Raw genomic sequence first — 14,804 nt, 5'->3', positions numbered from 1 at the left:
GCTTCTTTACAAAGCAACTGCTGTCAGCCTCTGATCTATTTATGAGCTTTTTGTCTCTTGTTTTCGTGCCACGTTTCTAATTTAAGTTTCTCCTTGTTCTTTTATTCACCAACATCCACCACAACAACCTTCCACCATCTGATGGCTTTATCATATGAAGGCTACACTCTCAAAATGAAAGCACATCCATATTTTTCAAGGTTTTTGTGTTTTATGTCGTATTATATTAGGTTTTTTTAGATGTAGATTACAGTGTAGAAACGAAGAGTTGCCACAAGACGAGCAGAGAGAGGGACATAATCAAACGTGCCAAGAGTTAGCTTGGCAAACTACTGTACTGTCACTCTGCATCACTGACATTTATTTATTTATTCATTCTCACATCTAATGCATGACACACATTGCATTTGGGGATTGTTGGAATTGGCAGAGGTTCGTGCAAATGTTAGCACATTTTTTGGACAAGGTATTTTGCTCAAAGTTTGCAATAAGAATTCAACTATTGCAGAAAAAAAGGAAATTAGCCATACAAAATACATAGTGAGTGATTTGTACGCAACCGGAGAAAAAAAATAGACTTCTCAGTTATTGAGCTTTTATATTTAAAACACACAAAACAAACTGTGCATGGATTCAGAGCATCTTCTCCATATAAAACACAACACTGTTCTGGCTGCCTGTAAGTAGTTGGTGAGACATTTCATTTCATGTGAACATGTTCTACAGTAACAAGGTAATGACAGTGCAGGGGCAATCTCCAATTTCCCTCCTCAAATTGATTTTTCCCCAATTACAGTGTATGCATGTAAACATTCCGACGTAAGAGTATGATGAGGAGGATTTTTCCATCAACCTCATGGCCAGATTTCGGCTGTTGACGTTTGCAAAGCTGCTCCAAAAACTATAACACACCGGCTACTTCTTGGAACAACCAGTCACTTACTGATGCAGAAATACATCCACACACCAGAATATCAGGAATTGGAGGTCAAAGAGCAACCACTGACCCAAGATTAAATGCATATCATAGAACACTGAATCTGGTTATGAATACAATCCAGAATAATGTTCCTGTACTTTTTCTATTAGCTTTTACTATCAACAGCAAATCTAACCCTGAAAGAGTTCCATAATTTCCTGGGATATTTGCATCACAGATTACACATTATTATATTCCGTTGTAACACACAGATTTGCAATCTAATTTATGACCAAAAGCCTTCAGTCAACAGTGCAGGGACTCTTGTTGATCAAATTGTTGGATATGCTGGCTATGAGTCTGAGCCTTGTTTGTCCTTGCAGCTGGTGAGTGAGCAACAAGAGAGCCGCCCACTTCTGAGCCCATCCATTGACGATTTCCTCTGTGAGACCAAGTGTGATGGACTTTCCCGCCCAGTGACCTCCAACACAGCAGGTATAGGCTGATGTGACCATTGATAATATGCAAACTCATGAAGCTGACTCACCAATGCTACAGCAGAAATAATTTTTTGGTACAAGCCATTTGACACTGGCTTCAACGTAGTGACGACTAACTTCGACAGCCACTGTGGCCAAAAGTGGAAGTGTTTTCCAAAAATGAAGAGCCAATACAAACGCAGGTCTTTGGAAGTCCATCCATCCATTTTCTACCGCTTATCCTGTTAAGGGTCATGGGGAGGCTTGAGCCTATCCCAGCAGCCTTCGGGCGAGAGGCAGGGTTTATTCACACTCACAGTCACACCTACAGTCAGTTTAAAGTATCAATTAGCCAAGTCCCCATTTGCATGTCTTTGGACTGTGGGAGGAAGCCAGAGTACCAGGAGAGAACCCACGCAGGCACAGGGAGAACATGGAGACTCCACACAGCCGGGGCTCAAACCTGAAACCTTCTGGCTGTGAGGCGACAGTGCTAACCACTGCACCACCATGCCGCCGCATCTTTAGAAGTATTAAACAGACAAAGCGAATCATCTAGCTAATGGTCTCATTTGCCTATGAAGGTCATAAACTCCCACGGCTACATAAACAGTACAACACGAAGGCTGTGGGACAACTTGGATGCTGCTCTCCTTTAATGGGTTTTTATTCAAACAGCAGCAACAATACCAGGAAGAAGGATGTTGTTTTGTTTTTTTTACTCTGCTGTGCCATCAACAGCATTATTACATTTACAAGAGTGCTCAGATGGACTAAAAGCTCATTTGCAACCAACAATCCATGTCTGTCTGCACTTTCCAAGAGCAAACTGCACATCTAAAGTACATCATTTAATAAAAAAATGTGTCCAAGGAGACACTTTGACTGTGTGAAATGTTCGTCCTTGGTCACATGTGGATTGTAGATTTCCATTATAACCTTGCAATTCTTTAAATAAACAAGATCAAGTCAACTTGGTCAAAGTGACATTGGATGCTCTGGCGAACAGATGCTACGTGCCATGTGGTTTCTACTTGGATAATGTTTTGATCACTGAGCTATATCATCTTTTCAATGATGACTTGCCCGACCAGATTGTAAAGTTGACATGTGTCATGTCCAAACTGTCCACGGGGCTGAGCTGATTCAGCCGGGCAAACTATCAAGATGTTGTGGGAAGACTCAGCCTTCTGTTTCCCAAATGTGTGCTGTAGCTCTTGCTGTCAGTGACGTAGGTGTAATATCAATACCGCAGGAGGATTCAAAAACTTGATTCACTGTTTAGTTAATGTGCAGTAGAGAAAATGTATGAGTCCTCTTGATGCAACCCCAGAGAAAGGGTAAATCTGATTGCAAAGATAAGGACGTCGGGATTTTCGATGAAGCCCTGCAGCTCTGCTTTCGTCATACGATCATAAACATCCAGGTGAAGAGGATTTGAGATGAGATTGTTTGTCAGTCTTTTCCCGCCGTGATGGATTGAATGAGGTTTCCAGCAGTGAACAACAGCGAACAGGAGTTAGCAAGTAAATTAAATCAAGGATGAATTCTAATTACCATCTCAAATATGCAAATCCACATGAGACCCACTTCCTGTTGCACTCACTTGCATTGCCGCTTTACTTTTGTCTTATTTTGGGATTGAAGACTTCGCTCTGTTGATGAAAAATTTAAAAACTCATCAATTATGAATCGGTTTCATGGGTATATGAGGTTTGGAAAAAAAACCCTCATCAAATAAACGTCCACTTATTTTCCAATTAAAGTTCGAAAATTTGAAAAGGAAAACAAGTCTAAAGCTATGGTGGGATGTAATCAGCTCGTTGGCCCACTTGAGAAGTAATATCACTGAGGCAACACTACACAGTTCTTCCCACTGTGGTTTATATATCCATCATTTCCTATGAAAACTGAAACTCATTTATTCAAGGGGCTTTTCATCAACACCCTCTTACTGCATAAATCCACTCTCCTCCATACTCAAACTCTTTTTTCCCACTTTTGTCAGCATTTTGCAGAAAGACGCTTCTTCAACAGTCACATGAATACTGTAATACTGAAAGGACAACATGGCTGTGACCTACAAAACACTCAAAAGTTCTCTCTCCTGTGCTAAATTCATTACATACCATTACATTGTGTAACTAAATAAAAAATGTCCTATGACTTTCAGCTTAATAGTCAATAGCAAAATAAACAGTGCACACATCAGTTCCTTCATCGTGAACCAATCAGCACAAGTTCTTAAACATTTTTGTCATTGCACTGGTCAAAACTTCCTTAAGAAAATCAGGGATTTTACTGCAGCAGTTAGCTGACAGTCTGGAAGCTCAGACCCAGCTCTGAGCTTCCCATCTGTCAGGGGGGCGCCCCGGGAACACGGTCTGTGGCTTCTCTCTGGCCGCCAGCACACACGATGAAACTTCCCTTATTGAACAAATCAACCTGAAAACACTGCAGCTGATTCAAAGAAGTGCATGAAGTGGATAAACTGACGGCGTATTGGGCATCCAAGTGCCTACTTTGTTGTGTGGAAAAATATAAAAACTGAAAAAAATGACACTCATAGTTAAGCCTGTTATGATGATTAAAGATTGTATGTTTTTAATCATACAATAAATAAAAATGAACTCAATTATATTACTGACATCGATATATCACCGACTGTGTTCAAATGCATGCGCTGGTAGAAAAGGATTACTTTAATTATTATGCTATTATATCATCTATCAGGTTCCCATCCGGACTGCTTGACTTTTTTCTTATGCACATTTAGTTTTGGTTTTTAGTTTGTATCTTAGTGGACTCTGTTATGATCTTTGTTGTTATGTGTCCTCCTTAGTTTGTTTTTTGTGTCTGCTTGAACCCTGTTGAAGTCACTTCCTGTTTTATTTTGGAATTAACTCCCCTTCCATGTCTGGCATTGTGTTACTTCCTGTCTTCGTCTACTTCCCGACTTTTTTTATGAGTCTCTCACCTGTCTCTCCTGTGGTTCTATAGGTTTCATTTACAGCTCTACAAAGAGATCTTAAGGTCTTCAACTTTGCCAGATTTTTTTACTCTGCTTTTGGGTCCTGCTTCTACCATACATTGGTATTATTATTATGATGCAAGTGTCCTAAATGCTTGTAAAATGACAATAATATCATTTATCACAATAATTTCCAGGACAATACATCATCCAAATAAATTTGTGAAGGCTACAGGTCTACTGCCATGTGATGATGTGATAACATAAAACGCATGTTAAAAGCAATATAAACACAATTATTTAAAAAGGAAAAACTATCGGGCATCAGTCGGAAACTCACTACTACTATGACAGCAGTTGTTACTGTACGTGTGTCCTGCCAGGCAGGACGCTCATCCGAGTGGTCCAATGTTGTTTCTTGACCCTTAAAGTTTTCCATTCCGTTCCCTGTTTGACCACCATAAATTCTCCTTTAAATTACAAAGCTGAGAACCCCACATGACTAAACGCACTACTGTCTCATGTACTTGCTCACAATCGGCCCAGCGGCCTCCCCTGAGCAACTTTGAATCACAACACTCGAACCCAGTTAAAGCAAACCAATGTACGACTTCTTGAGTTTCATCCAGGCAAGCACACTCACTTTTCACCAGAGCCTTTTGTTTCCTTTTTATACTTAAAAACTCTCTTCAGGTAACCTTCCCCATGAGTATGTTTCTCTTGAATTGTTAATTTACTTGTCAACTGAAGAGGAGAAGGCACGGAGGGTGAGTGCTCTCTGATTAGAGAGAGATTTCAGTCAACAAATGCTCTCAGTTGGTTGTCATGAAACAGCGGCACACCAATTACATAGTCATGTGTCTGCGGCTTTGAGCACGTATTTCACAGAGGAAAGAGTCCTGGGAAATGAGCAGGGAACATTTGTAGGTTCTTTAAATAAACAGATCTCTTAAAATAAAAGTAACTCTTTTAACAGCAAGGATCCAAATTTGAACGCATACAATTCACCAGGGCAACAGATCCCTGAGATGAGGGATAACAAGTTTCCGCAGTCTCTATTTTTCTTCAGAGAGTGATAAAGCCCTAAAATACTGGCAACGCATTGATGATGAGGTCACTCTTATCATAGTTAGATAACTCGAACCAAAAACAATTGATCATTTCCAAGAGAAATAGGCTGGTAGATGGATAATTTATTGAATTTTGAAGCAACAAGACCTTTCCAGAGGAGCAACACACTGACGGTCCAACAGTTCTTAATTTCTCAGTAATTTAAAATCATAATTTTCCAGCTTTTTAAAGAAATCCAACCTCTTTAGTTTATACTAAGTTATACCAATGACGCCTGGTGGCCAAACTGGAGCACCTCAAGGTTCTGACATATATTTAGATTGAAAGGGGGAGGGGGGGGGGGGGGTAGTTTTTTTTTTTTTTAAGATGTCTACTGTGGTTAGTCATCAACTTAAGTATCCTTGACAGTTTAACTCACCGTGTCAGAAAATGTGTAGATCAAAATCAAACCTTCAGAGAAAGTCATTTTATCTTATTGGAACAGTTTCTAAAAGTGTCTCAAAACATGAATGTTTAATAGTCAAAGTGCACAGCCGACCAACAACTAATTGTTTTCACAGAGTGGTATTTATGCAAGTACTCGAGCATGGTTTCCTTCCTTCAGGCTTTTTTAACAGCAGCCTGTCAGATTAGTTATACCCCAGAAGATTTTAAAGCACTGTATAATTTAACTATTACGAATGAACTCATTTTACTGTTGTAATCAAAAGCACATTTTGATGTTAATTTCCCCTCAAGCTCTTTCCTTAATGAGCATTACGTTCATAAAACACCCAGGCTGGAAACCACTAAATAAATCTATGAAAGGTTAAGGGAGCTAAAAAAAAGTACCATCTCCAACCGCAGTTCTGTCTTCGACTCTGGACCTGCTGGATCTCAGTGAACCCGGTGAGAGGAAGAACAGCAAGGACAGGAAGAGCCCGCTGTCGTCCCGGAGCGACGGACACAAGAATAATCCTCACAGGAAGAAGACAGATGAGACGGAGTTGATCCAGGTGGAAGTTGAACAGACAGGACCAACCATGCGAACACCGGAGAGGGCATCACTCGACTCAGGTAGAGTCACTGACACTCTTTGTTTTTACAAAAACAGTACAATTAATGTTTAAAAACAAAAAAAAGGAATGTAGAAATGACAGCTTCTGCGATGTTTGTATACAGATAGTTAAAAACAAAAGAAAATATGCAAAACGTTTAATTTGATCAGCTTCCATGGCTGTTTAATTTCTGGCTGTCAAATTTCTGTAAGTTTCATTTTAAATAGAGCGGTAAAAAAACCTGTCATAATAATAATCACTATATTTTGACCTCAATTGCCATCTTTGGGAAGTTTTGTTTTCAGAAAAATTCTTGAAGACATTTTTTAAAGAAATTATGGAGCCAATTTAAAATTTAAGATTTATTTATCTCATAAACACACACACACACACACACACACACACACACACACAGGATCAAGGCGTGTACTCCAGGTGTACCAGTTGCTCTATGATAGCATTTACATACCTGTAACATGAACTCTTCTCCTCATCCCTTGTGCGACTGACTTCAAAGATCACGCCAGTTTATTGTGGGAGCAAATTAAAAGAGAGTAAGAGGACTGATTTTATTATTTACAGAGTGAAATGGCAAAAGTCTTCAAGTAAAAGTTGTCCAGTAAGAATTGTCTGCAGATGTTTTTAGTTTTTAGGAAACTTTGCATTAATCATCTGTTTATTTGCCTGGTCCTATCTGAAAAAAAAAATCCATTTGTGGTTGCAAAGCGGGTTGTTTTAAGCGTAATGAGAATCTTAATTCTTATTATGTTTATTTAATGACACTGCAAAATTCAATTTAACCTATTTTGAAAAAAGCTGAAATTGTTTCCTCGGGGAAGCTCATATCTCATAGGTATATTAATGTGAGTCATTTGATGAAAAACAAATGAATTTTCATGGCCAATTTAGTTTGTTTTGTGGTTTTACTGATATTTCTCCTTATCGCCAGTTCCCATTGGTTCACCACTAGATAAATGGGAAGAGTTGAACCTCAACCCTGAGAGGAACGGGAACAGAAAATGGAAGTTGGAAAGACGGCGTTCATCAAAAAATTCATCAAATGAATTTCTATGGCAAGTATATGAGTCAGCGACATTAGTAGAACATAGATTTGCGCATTGCTGATCTACACAGTGAGAAGACCTGACTTTGCCAAACATATTTTGAAGAGCAATTTCTGACGATCACAAATACATCCTGAGTCTTCTGTCCTGTCAAGTTTAACTTGTGTCAAAATACAGTAAAACCAACAAGCCCAATCTTCTGTTCCAAGTCACTCCAAACTACCTGTACTCACTGAACACCTCTGATAGATTTATAGTGAAAGTTCATCTGAATCATGATGTCACACTGAGAGCGATGAATGTATTAAACCCACCTCTCTCCTACTAGGTCCATAGACTGTAAAACCCAATTAGAGCCATTGAATAAGAACTCCATGGAAGCCAATACCAAAGTGGAGCCAGAGTCTGCTCTCGCATCTCAAGTAAGTGCCGCGGCGCTCAAAGCAATCATTGTTACTCCACGTGCTGAGATCAACCCGCTTTAGAGAAAGCTTAACAAATTTTAAATGTTCTGACTCTAACCATACGAATGTATTCGTTCAATTTGCGTCATGATAATTGATACTGTTGAGTTGTGCTGTGTGATTGTCTACCCATCATTTTTGTCCTAACACCTACAATTCTTCCATTTCAGCTCAACAGGCAGTATATTAGTGGAAGACATGTAAGCCTCCCTATGCATCCTTTCAATTAATACTGAAAGACTTCTACATTTGCACCGGTAAAACAGCATCACACCATGTCATTAAATTTGACTTCCAAAAAAAAAAAAAAAAAGAGGTACTTGTAATGAAGCCAAAAGGCGACTTTGAGGAGAATCCATGATATTATGTTGCTCTTGAGATTGTTCCTTTTGTGGTGCTACAAGGTCCAAATGTCAAGTGCTTTCCCACTGAGTTGATGTCTGTGTAGGTCTGCATAAGGGCTCTTGTTTCCAGGCGGCATTATTAGATTAATAGCCGATGAATTATTCAGCAGGCCTTACTCCTAGCCTATTAGTGTTGATCTCACCCAGATAGATAGGCATACATTACCTTTTCAGCACTGTGATAAATAATGAATTTAGCATGAAAGATAGCTGCACGAGATGGAGGGAACTTGGGACAGACGCTACATTTGTTCAACTCAAGAGTTACATAGCTCACTGACACATGGAGTTAAGAGTGGATGTAGTTACCTATGTTGCAGTTATCAAGCAACCGTACAGGTTTAGTTCGGACCCTCTTGATGTGACACATAACCGCACTTCCTGTACGACCTTTGTCAACCCATTACATGAGTCAGTGTTGAGAGGTATTTTTGTTTTATGATGTGGTTGGAGTTAAACTGCTTGGGCACACCAGAATCTGCAAAAAGTTCTTCCCCCAGACACGCATCCACTCACGAGATTCACATAAAATAGATGATTATGCTAGAAGGGGCAGTGGACCACCTCAAGTCATCTCATGAAGAAAGTGATTTCATAAAAAAGAAAAAAGAAAAACAGAGGGGGTGTAACAAGTTGCTGCAGCAACGCTTGGCAGCAGCAAAACACGACACAGAAAGAAGGTGAATGCTCCCAGTCATCCAGGTCATGGTATCTCTCCGGTGCTGTGACAAAGTCTGCTGGACTTGTTTCAGTTTTCTTGAAGCCACTCTGCCTCTCATCTAAGAGGCTCTGTCAGTTCTTAGTGAGGAAACGCCTTGGATCAGAGGCAAAACATCAAGTCCAGTTGCCTCTGACACAGCCATTAAGAGGAAAGAGAAAGACGACCAAGTGAGGATGTAGAAACGGTCACTATGGATTCTTCAGCATGAACTGGTGGCGAATTTTGACTAATTACAATACAAGCTAAGGTTAATGGGTTGCATTGTTTATCGTTGCTTAGCAACACCATCAGCTGCACCACGCCTGCCTTTTCATTGGCTATTGTGTTGCACTCATAAAGTACTGACCTGAGGCAATAATCCAGATTTGAAACCCTAAGAATTAAATATGCCTGACATGATCAGGGCATCCAAAGTGAGTCTGTAAGCAGATCAGATCTGTAACCAGCTCAAACAACCAGATCAGCTGAATTATTATTTCCAACCAGCCTCGAGTCAGGGGGGCCAAATTACCCCAGTTTGCTCCTAGTTAGTGCCCAGCATTTGAGACAGATTGTGGTTTGGGTTACAATTAACTGTTATAGAACAATTTTTGCTGTGAGTTTCTCAGGTTGGCATTACACTGTTGCAAGAAATTTCTTTTTTAAAAAACATGGCCAGCATTATAATCTTGATAAAGACTAAATGAAAAATATATAATCTTGCAGACCAGCGGTCTGTAGTGATGAGAATTTTAATGGGTTAATATCTTTCTCTCTGGGGGATGCCCTCTCCTCCCAGAACCATCAATTACTCCCAGTGTAACGGTTTCACTAACCTTGGGATACATACAAGTATTGCTATGTACTGTATGTGAACTGTTATGTCATATATGAGGCTTGTCTTATTTGAGGTTTTCTTTAGGTCATACTACCACGTGTCATTGGTTGAAATTAACCAGCAGGACAAATCTTAATAAAGTTTCTAAGTGTGAGGTTATCAGCATATTTCAGGGGTTAGTATTACACGTGCAGGTGCACAGGGATAGGTGGGGGTTGGGTGTTGAAATTGAGAGCAGCTCTTATGAGTAGCATGGCATCCAGAGGTGGGGTAGTGTGAGATGCTGACACCAGTGATTCTGCTGGCTCTCCTAAGCATGTCAGAGGCTTTGTTGAGGTAGAGATATTTACTCGTCCCTGAGAAAGCAGAGACGACTGACCCTGCACTCTCTCCCCGCCCGTCTCCCGCTGGCTGATGGCGTATGTGTGCGATGTCATGTACTCTGTGGATGTGTGGATGTTTTAATGGATTATGTTTGTGCAAATACGTATATATTACAAAATGTGTGTGTGACAGGCTCGTTTAACTAAGGATCAGCGGTGGGGCAGCGCCCTCCTGTCCAGACATCAGTCCCTGGAGGAGGAGTTTGAGCGAGCCAAGGCTGCTGTTGAGGTAGGCGGCATGCAGTTTAGTCTACCTGTCCATCTGTCACCTGTCAGCAGCACTGCAGTCTTCGCAAATGACCTCACACAAAGATCGAGTTGTGTTTTTCATATTTAAAAGAAACAGTCTTTACTTTTTCATTGCATCTTTAGTCTTTGCCAGGGCTTTTTGTGATATTCGGATGGAAAGGATGGACGAAGCAAATCCTCCTTTTCAACAAAAGACAGTTTGTTCTTAATTGTGTCGCTGCAGCCTGCAGTTCTATCAGTTATCAGATTGTACACAGCAAAGCAGAACAGAGCAGCAACACCTCTGAAAATAAATCGCTAAAAAGAATCAAGTTTTTTTTTTTATTACTTTATAAAGTAAATGACATTTTTCTTGAATACTAAGTAGTCAATTCAATTTTGCGATTTGACCTAAACTGCAAGAAATTAAAAAGTCCTTTGAGGGCCTGAAGATACATTCAATAAAGAGCTGCCAGGTACTGTAGGTATTATCTGTGGGTTTCAAGCCAAGAAAATGGTTTTCACTAGTGCTGCTACTGTTGCAATTTCTAACTGTAGTGAAATACTTTGGAAAAAAATCAATACTAAATACCATTTTTGGTGCCATGGGACAGGATTACTTTTTACTAAAAGGAAAGACATCAAACACAGACATTAACTGTAAAGAACTAAATGATAAATTAACTAACATTAAAGATTAAGCAAAAAAGTTGAGTGAATGAGTTGAGTGACTGACAACCAAACACAGCACCTTGAGTGGTACGGGTGGTGCTTATAGTGGGAAAAAGGAGTATTGATATCATTTCAAATATTCAGAAACTCTAAATACCTAATTTCTAACATCATTGCCAGTGTAAGCCTGATAATTACCCTGTGAATATCTACCCGAGGCCCCGTAGAGCTGATTTCCATTTGATTTCAGCCTCTTTAATCACTCTGTCAAATGATCACTATTATGCTTCTCGTTAAGTATTTCCCCCCGTCGGGACAGCCAACAGTTCAACAGGTCAGGCCAAATCCACACCCTCAAGTTCACGGGGGGAGGGGGGAGTCTGACCTAGAAATATATTCAGGACTTCCAGCTTGCTAACAACAGGAAGGTAAATAGGCCAGTAATTTACAACCACGCAGATCCAATACCACACAGGATGGTTACAGTAATTAGATGTTTCATCAAAGGACTTTTTCTACGTGCTGCAAGTTTGAAAGTGAAACATCCATGGAACCATGGCGCTATCGGGGATTGTGGTCGGGTTTGCTCTGATGACAAAAATAATTGAAAATAGCGTCATCAGTTTCTCCAAATAGGAATATGGCACAAGTGCAATCTTCAAATAACAATATTTATAACTTTTGCAATATTTTGCAAAAGGCCAAATGCGTGTCAAAATTCAATTCAATTCAATTTAATTGTCACTTCACAAGGCACAAGCACAAGGAACTGCAGTTCTGCCTCTAACCACAGTACAAAAATATAGATTGCTGATAAATAAAGTGCTGAATGTGCAAATTATATGCGAGTGAAAATATTGTGTGTGAAAAAATGTGTTCTACAGCAGTATGGAATATCCATTCTCAATTAAATATTACGGTACTGTAGAGATATCCTAGCATACAGATGGTGTTCCACATCCCACAGAAAACATATTTCACTTCATTTCAATTTGTTTCTCAATTAAAATGTGAATTCCTTCTAATGCAGTGAATCATAAAGCAGTCAGAATAAAAGCAATTTGATTTTCCAACTCTTATCAGGACTTTGAAGCTGAGAGCGCTGTCATCATCTTTCCCTCGTCACTGTCATAGGGCTTTATGTCACTATTTGATAAATTTTCAAGATGGACTCAATGAATTGAGACTTTCAGCCAAATTGCACCCTTCCGTGGCTTTAAGTTGTGTTTTATAAAAGGTTGACCAAAAAAAAACAACAACAGGGTTTCTGGAGTTTTTACTTGCATCAGACCCACTCTACCACTTAATGGAAATCTCTCTTCCCAGAAAACAGTAGCTGTGCACTATTGAGTTACTTCAGCTTTACTGACAACCACAGTGGACTGTTGCATGCTGAGCTATGTGTAATGGTCAATGAATAATAGAGCAAGGACAGGAAGACTGTGAGAAAGTGAGAGGTGCATCAGAGGCCGAGTGGAGCGGCCCACATGGGGATCCCTTTTCCCACCCGAAAAAAGTGATGATGTCATATCTTGTGTAAGCCGTACGTTCCATCCTCCAAAATAACTGGACAGTTTGAGTAAACACATCAGCCGGAGGGCAGATTAGTGATGAGATTGTGAGATGCTCCTGGACAAGCATCCGAGCATGCAGCATCGATTGGTAACAGTATCTTGCAGCTTCGATCGAGTGCTAGAAGTGCTCTGATGCAAGTGGTAAGCCATTTTGGCTTCAGCTGCCAATGTCAAAGCCCACAATCAGATAATTTCCATTTACACTGCTGTGCATATGCATGCTCTCTCATACTTACAAAGATATGGAGGTATGGAGGACAGCTCGGATGGCAGACAGAACATTAAATCGGCACGCAGCCTTTCTGCCAATTCATTCAATTAGATGAAGCAGCCAAATGTAAAAAATATATATGTATTAGGGATCCACAAGGGGATGCTGATGAAGAATAACTGTCCCAAATATCATCCATTTTAGGTACGAAGCTGGCACTAAATGTAGGTTTTATGCCTTTGCACATTACAAAAAAAAAAATCCTTGGAAAGGGAGAATAAAATGGCAGTGTCCCAAATGATGGCTTTGAATTAATTTAAAAATAGGCTGATAAAGAAATATTTTCTGAGTAAGGGTAAGGGTAAGTGACTCGGCATGTTACATGAGGACACCGTCAATTACAACGAGCTGACGACATACTTTTATTAAATAATGAACCATTGCGCTGAACAGCTGCAGGATAAATTGTAACTTTAGGGAACAGTGTTTTGGCAGTGGTGCAAAAAGAAAAAAGGGTCCCACGGTGCCGATAAAGACAAGATGAAGGTGACTGTGTGGCACCCTGCTTGATTAAAACAGCAACAGAAAAGGTCCACTGTTATTTTGCAGAATATTGGTATGAGGCAGCCTTGGTCTTGACTAACACTGCAAAGAGGCAAAGTAGTTTCCCAGAGGTTAGAGATGCAGGCTTGTGGTTTTAAGCCAAAGACCTGCTGGGAAAATGAGAATGAGCAAAGTAAATGAATAATGCTTTCACCTCGACAACTTCCAGCTATTTGCCTTAAGGGCACACCAAACTTTTTCAGTGGAGCTGAAAAGTTTCCAACATAAGAATGACTGTGCACAATGAATTGTAGCTGGTGGTCACAGTCTCTCTTCTACAGTTACCTTACAGAGAATCAACTTGACTCTGAACACTCTCCAAGTGTGCTTATGTAGATGAATTTGCTTTAAGAGCAAAATCAACAGTTACTGGCGAGCCAGAGACTTAATCAAAGTTCAACCTGCTGGAATACAAATGATTATGTTGCCTACTTGATATTTTGGCCAGGTATTGTTCTCACCACGGACCCCAGCATCCATCTGAACTACTATTAATGCTCTGTGTTATCCCACGAACATAGAAGGTAATTACATCGGCTACAAAACGGTAGCCATGACACTTGGTCCAGTCAGTGTATTTTATTCTTCTAAGACTGACATTATCAGGACTCCCATCAGGAATGCTATTTTTGTATCTAACTGGCCGAGGACTTGCCCTACACGGCAGCAGAGCAGTGGGTGGCTCATTAAGATTAAAAGACCAGGGCCAGTCCTGCTCTAGAGATGAGGCCAGGCTTTTCTCCTGCTCTGTGACACTTTGACACACTCTACGGTTTATATTATGCAATGTGAGTGCGGAAGGTAAGGAAAGTGTTGTTAAAAGGGACAAATCAACTCACCAGTACGGTAGATCACTGGTTTATAAGAAACGTCCAGGAAAACTACCCGGCCAACAGAAATGTAACAAAGTTGTGTGTGTATTCATAACCAGATAAAAAAAAAATTACCAACAATCATCAATATAGGTAGTTTTTAAACATGTTATCATGATAGACTTTTAGCTAAACCAGCCAGCCTCATCTTACTGTGTGTGCGAAATGCTTCTTCAACTGTTGTTTTATAGCGTCTGTCAGTTAAATATTCACAAAAATATAACACGATAATGCAGGCTGAGGAAGACCCTGTGGTAGAAGTGTGGCGTTTGGTGTGCCACGGTGGTGATGAAGATGTGCAGTTGTTCTTCAGC

General features: G+C 40.1%; 1 protein-coding gene and 1 long non-coding RNA gene across 8 annotated transcripts in view; one reads left to right on the top strand and one right to left on the bottom strand.

The window, feature by feature from the left end:
- The window catches only part of pex5la (peroxisomal biogenesis factor 5-like a), an 84,421-nt gene that overhangs the window by 48,281 nt on the left and 21,336 nt on the right, over positions 1-14,804 (top strand). For 4 of the 5 annotated variants that reach the window (XM_086225336.1, XM_086225332.1, XM_086225333.1 and 1 more), the window contains 6 exons: positions 1,303-1,414; positions 6,287-6,496; positions 7,427-7,550; positions 7,870-7,963; positions 8,176-8,205; positions 10,464-10,559. In XM_086225336.1, the coding sequence (XP_086081462.1) occupies positions 1,303-1,414; positions 6,287-6,496; positions 7,427-7,550; positions 7,870-7,963; positions 8,176-8,205; positions 10,464-10,559 (666 nt within the window). The remainder of the gene's footprint in view (positions 1-1,302; positions 1,415-6,286; positions 6,497-7,426; positions 7,551-7,869; positions 7,964-8,175; positions 8,206-10,463; positions 10,560-14,804) is intronic. The other variant, XM_086225334.1, reaches the window with a different exon arrangement.
- LOC147249782 (uncharacterized) overlaps positions 1-14,804 on the bottom strand; it is a 30,170-nt gene that overhangs the window by 4,366 nt on the left and 11,000 nt on the right. The gene's annotated exons all lie outside the window — the stretch shown is intronic.

This window comes from Aulostomus chinensis, chromosome 14, assembly GCF_037954235.1.
Source record: "Aulostomus chinensis isolate RoL2024-O1b breed Wild chromosome 14, RoL_Achi_v1.0, whole genome shotgun sequence".
NCBI lineage: Eukaryota > Metazoa > Chordata > Actinopteri > Syngnathiformes > Aulostomidae > Aulostomus > Aulostomus chinensis.
The sequence above is the reverse complement of the archived record's forward strand: the minus strand, read 5'-3'. Positions and strand labels throughout refer to the sequence as shown.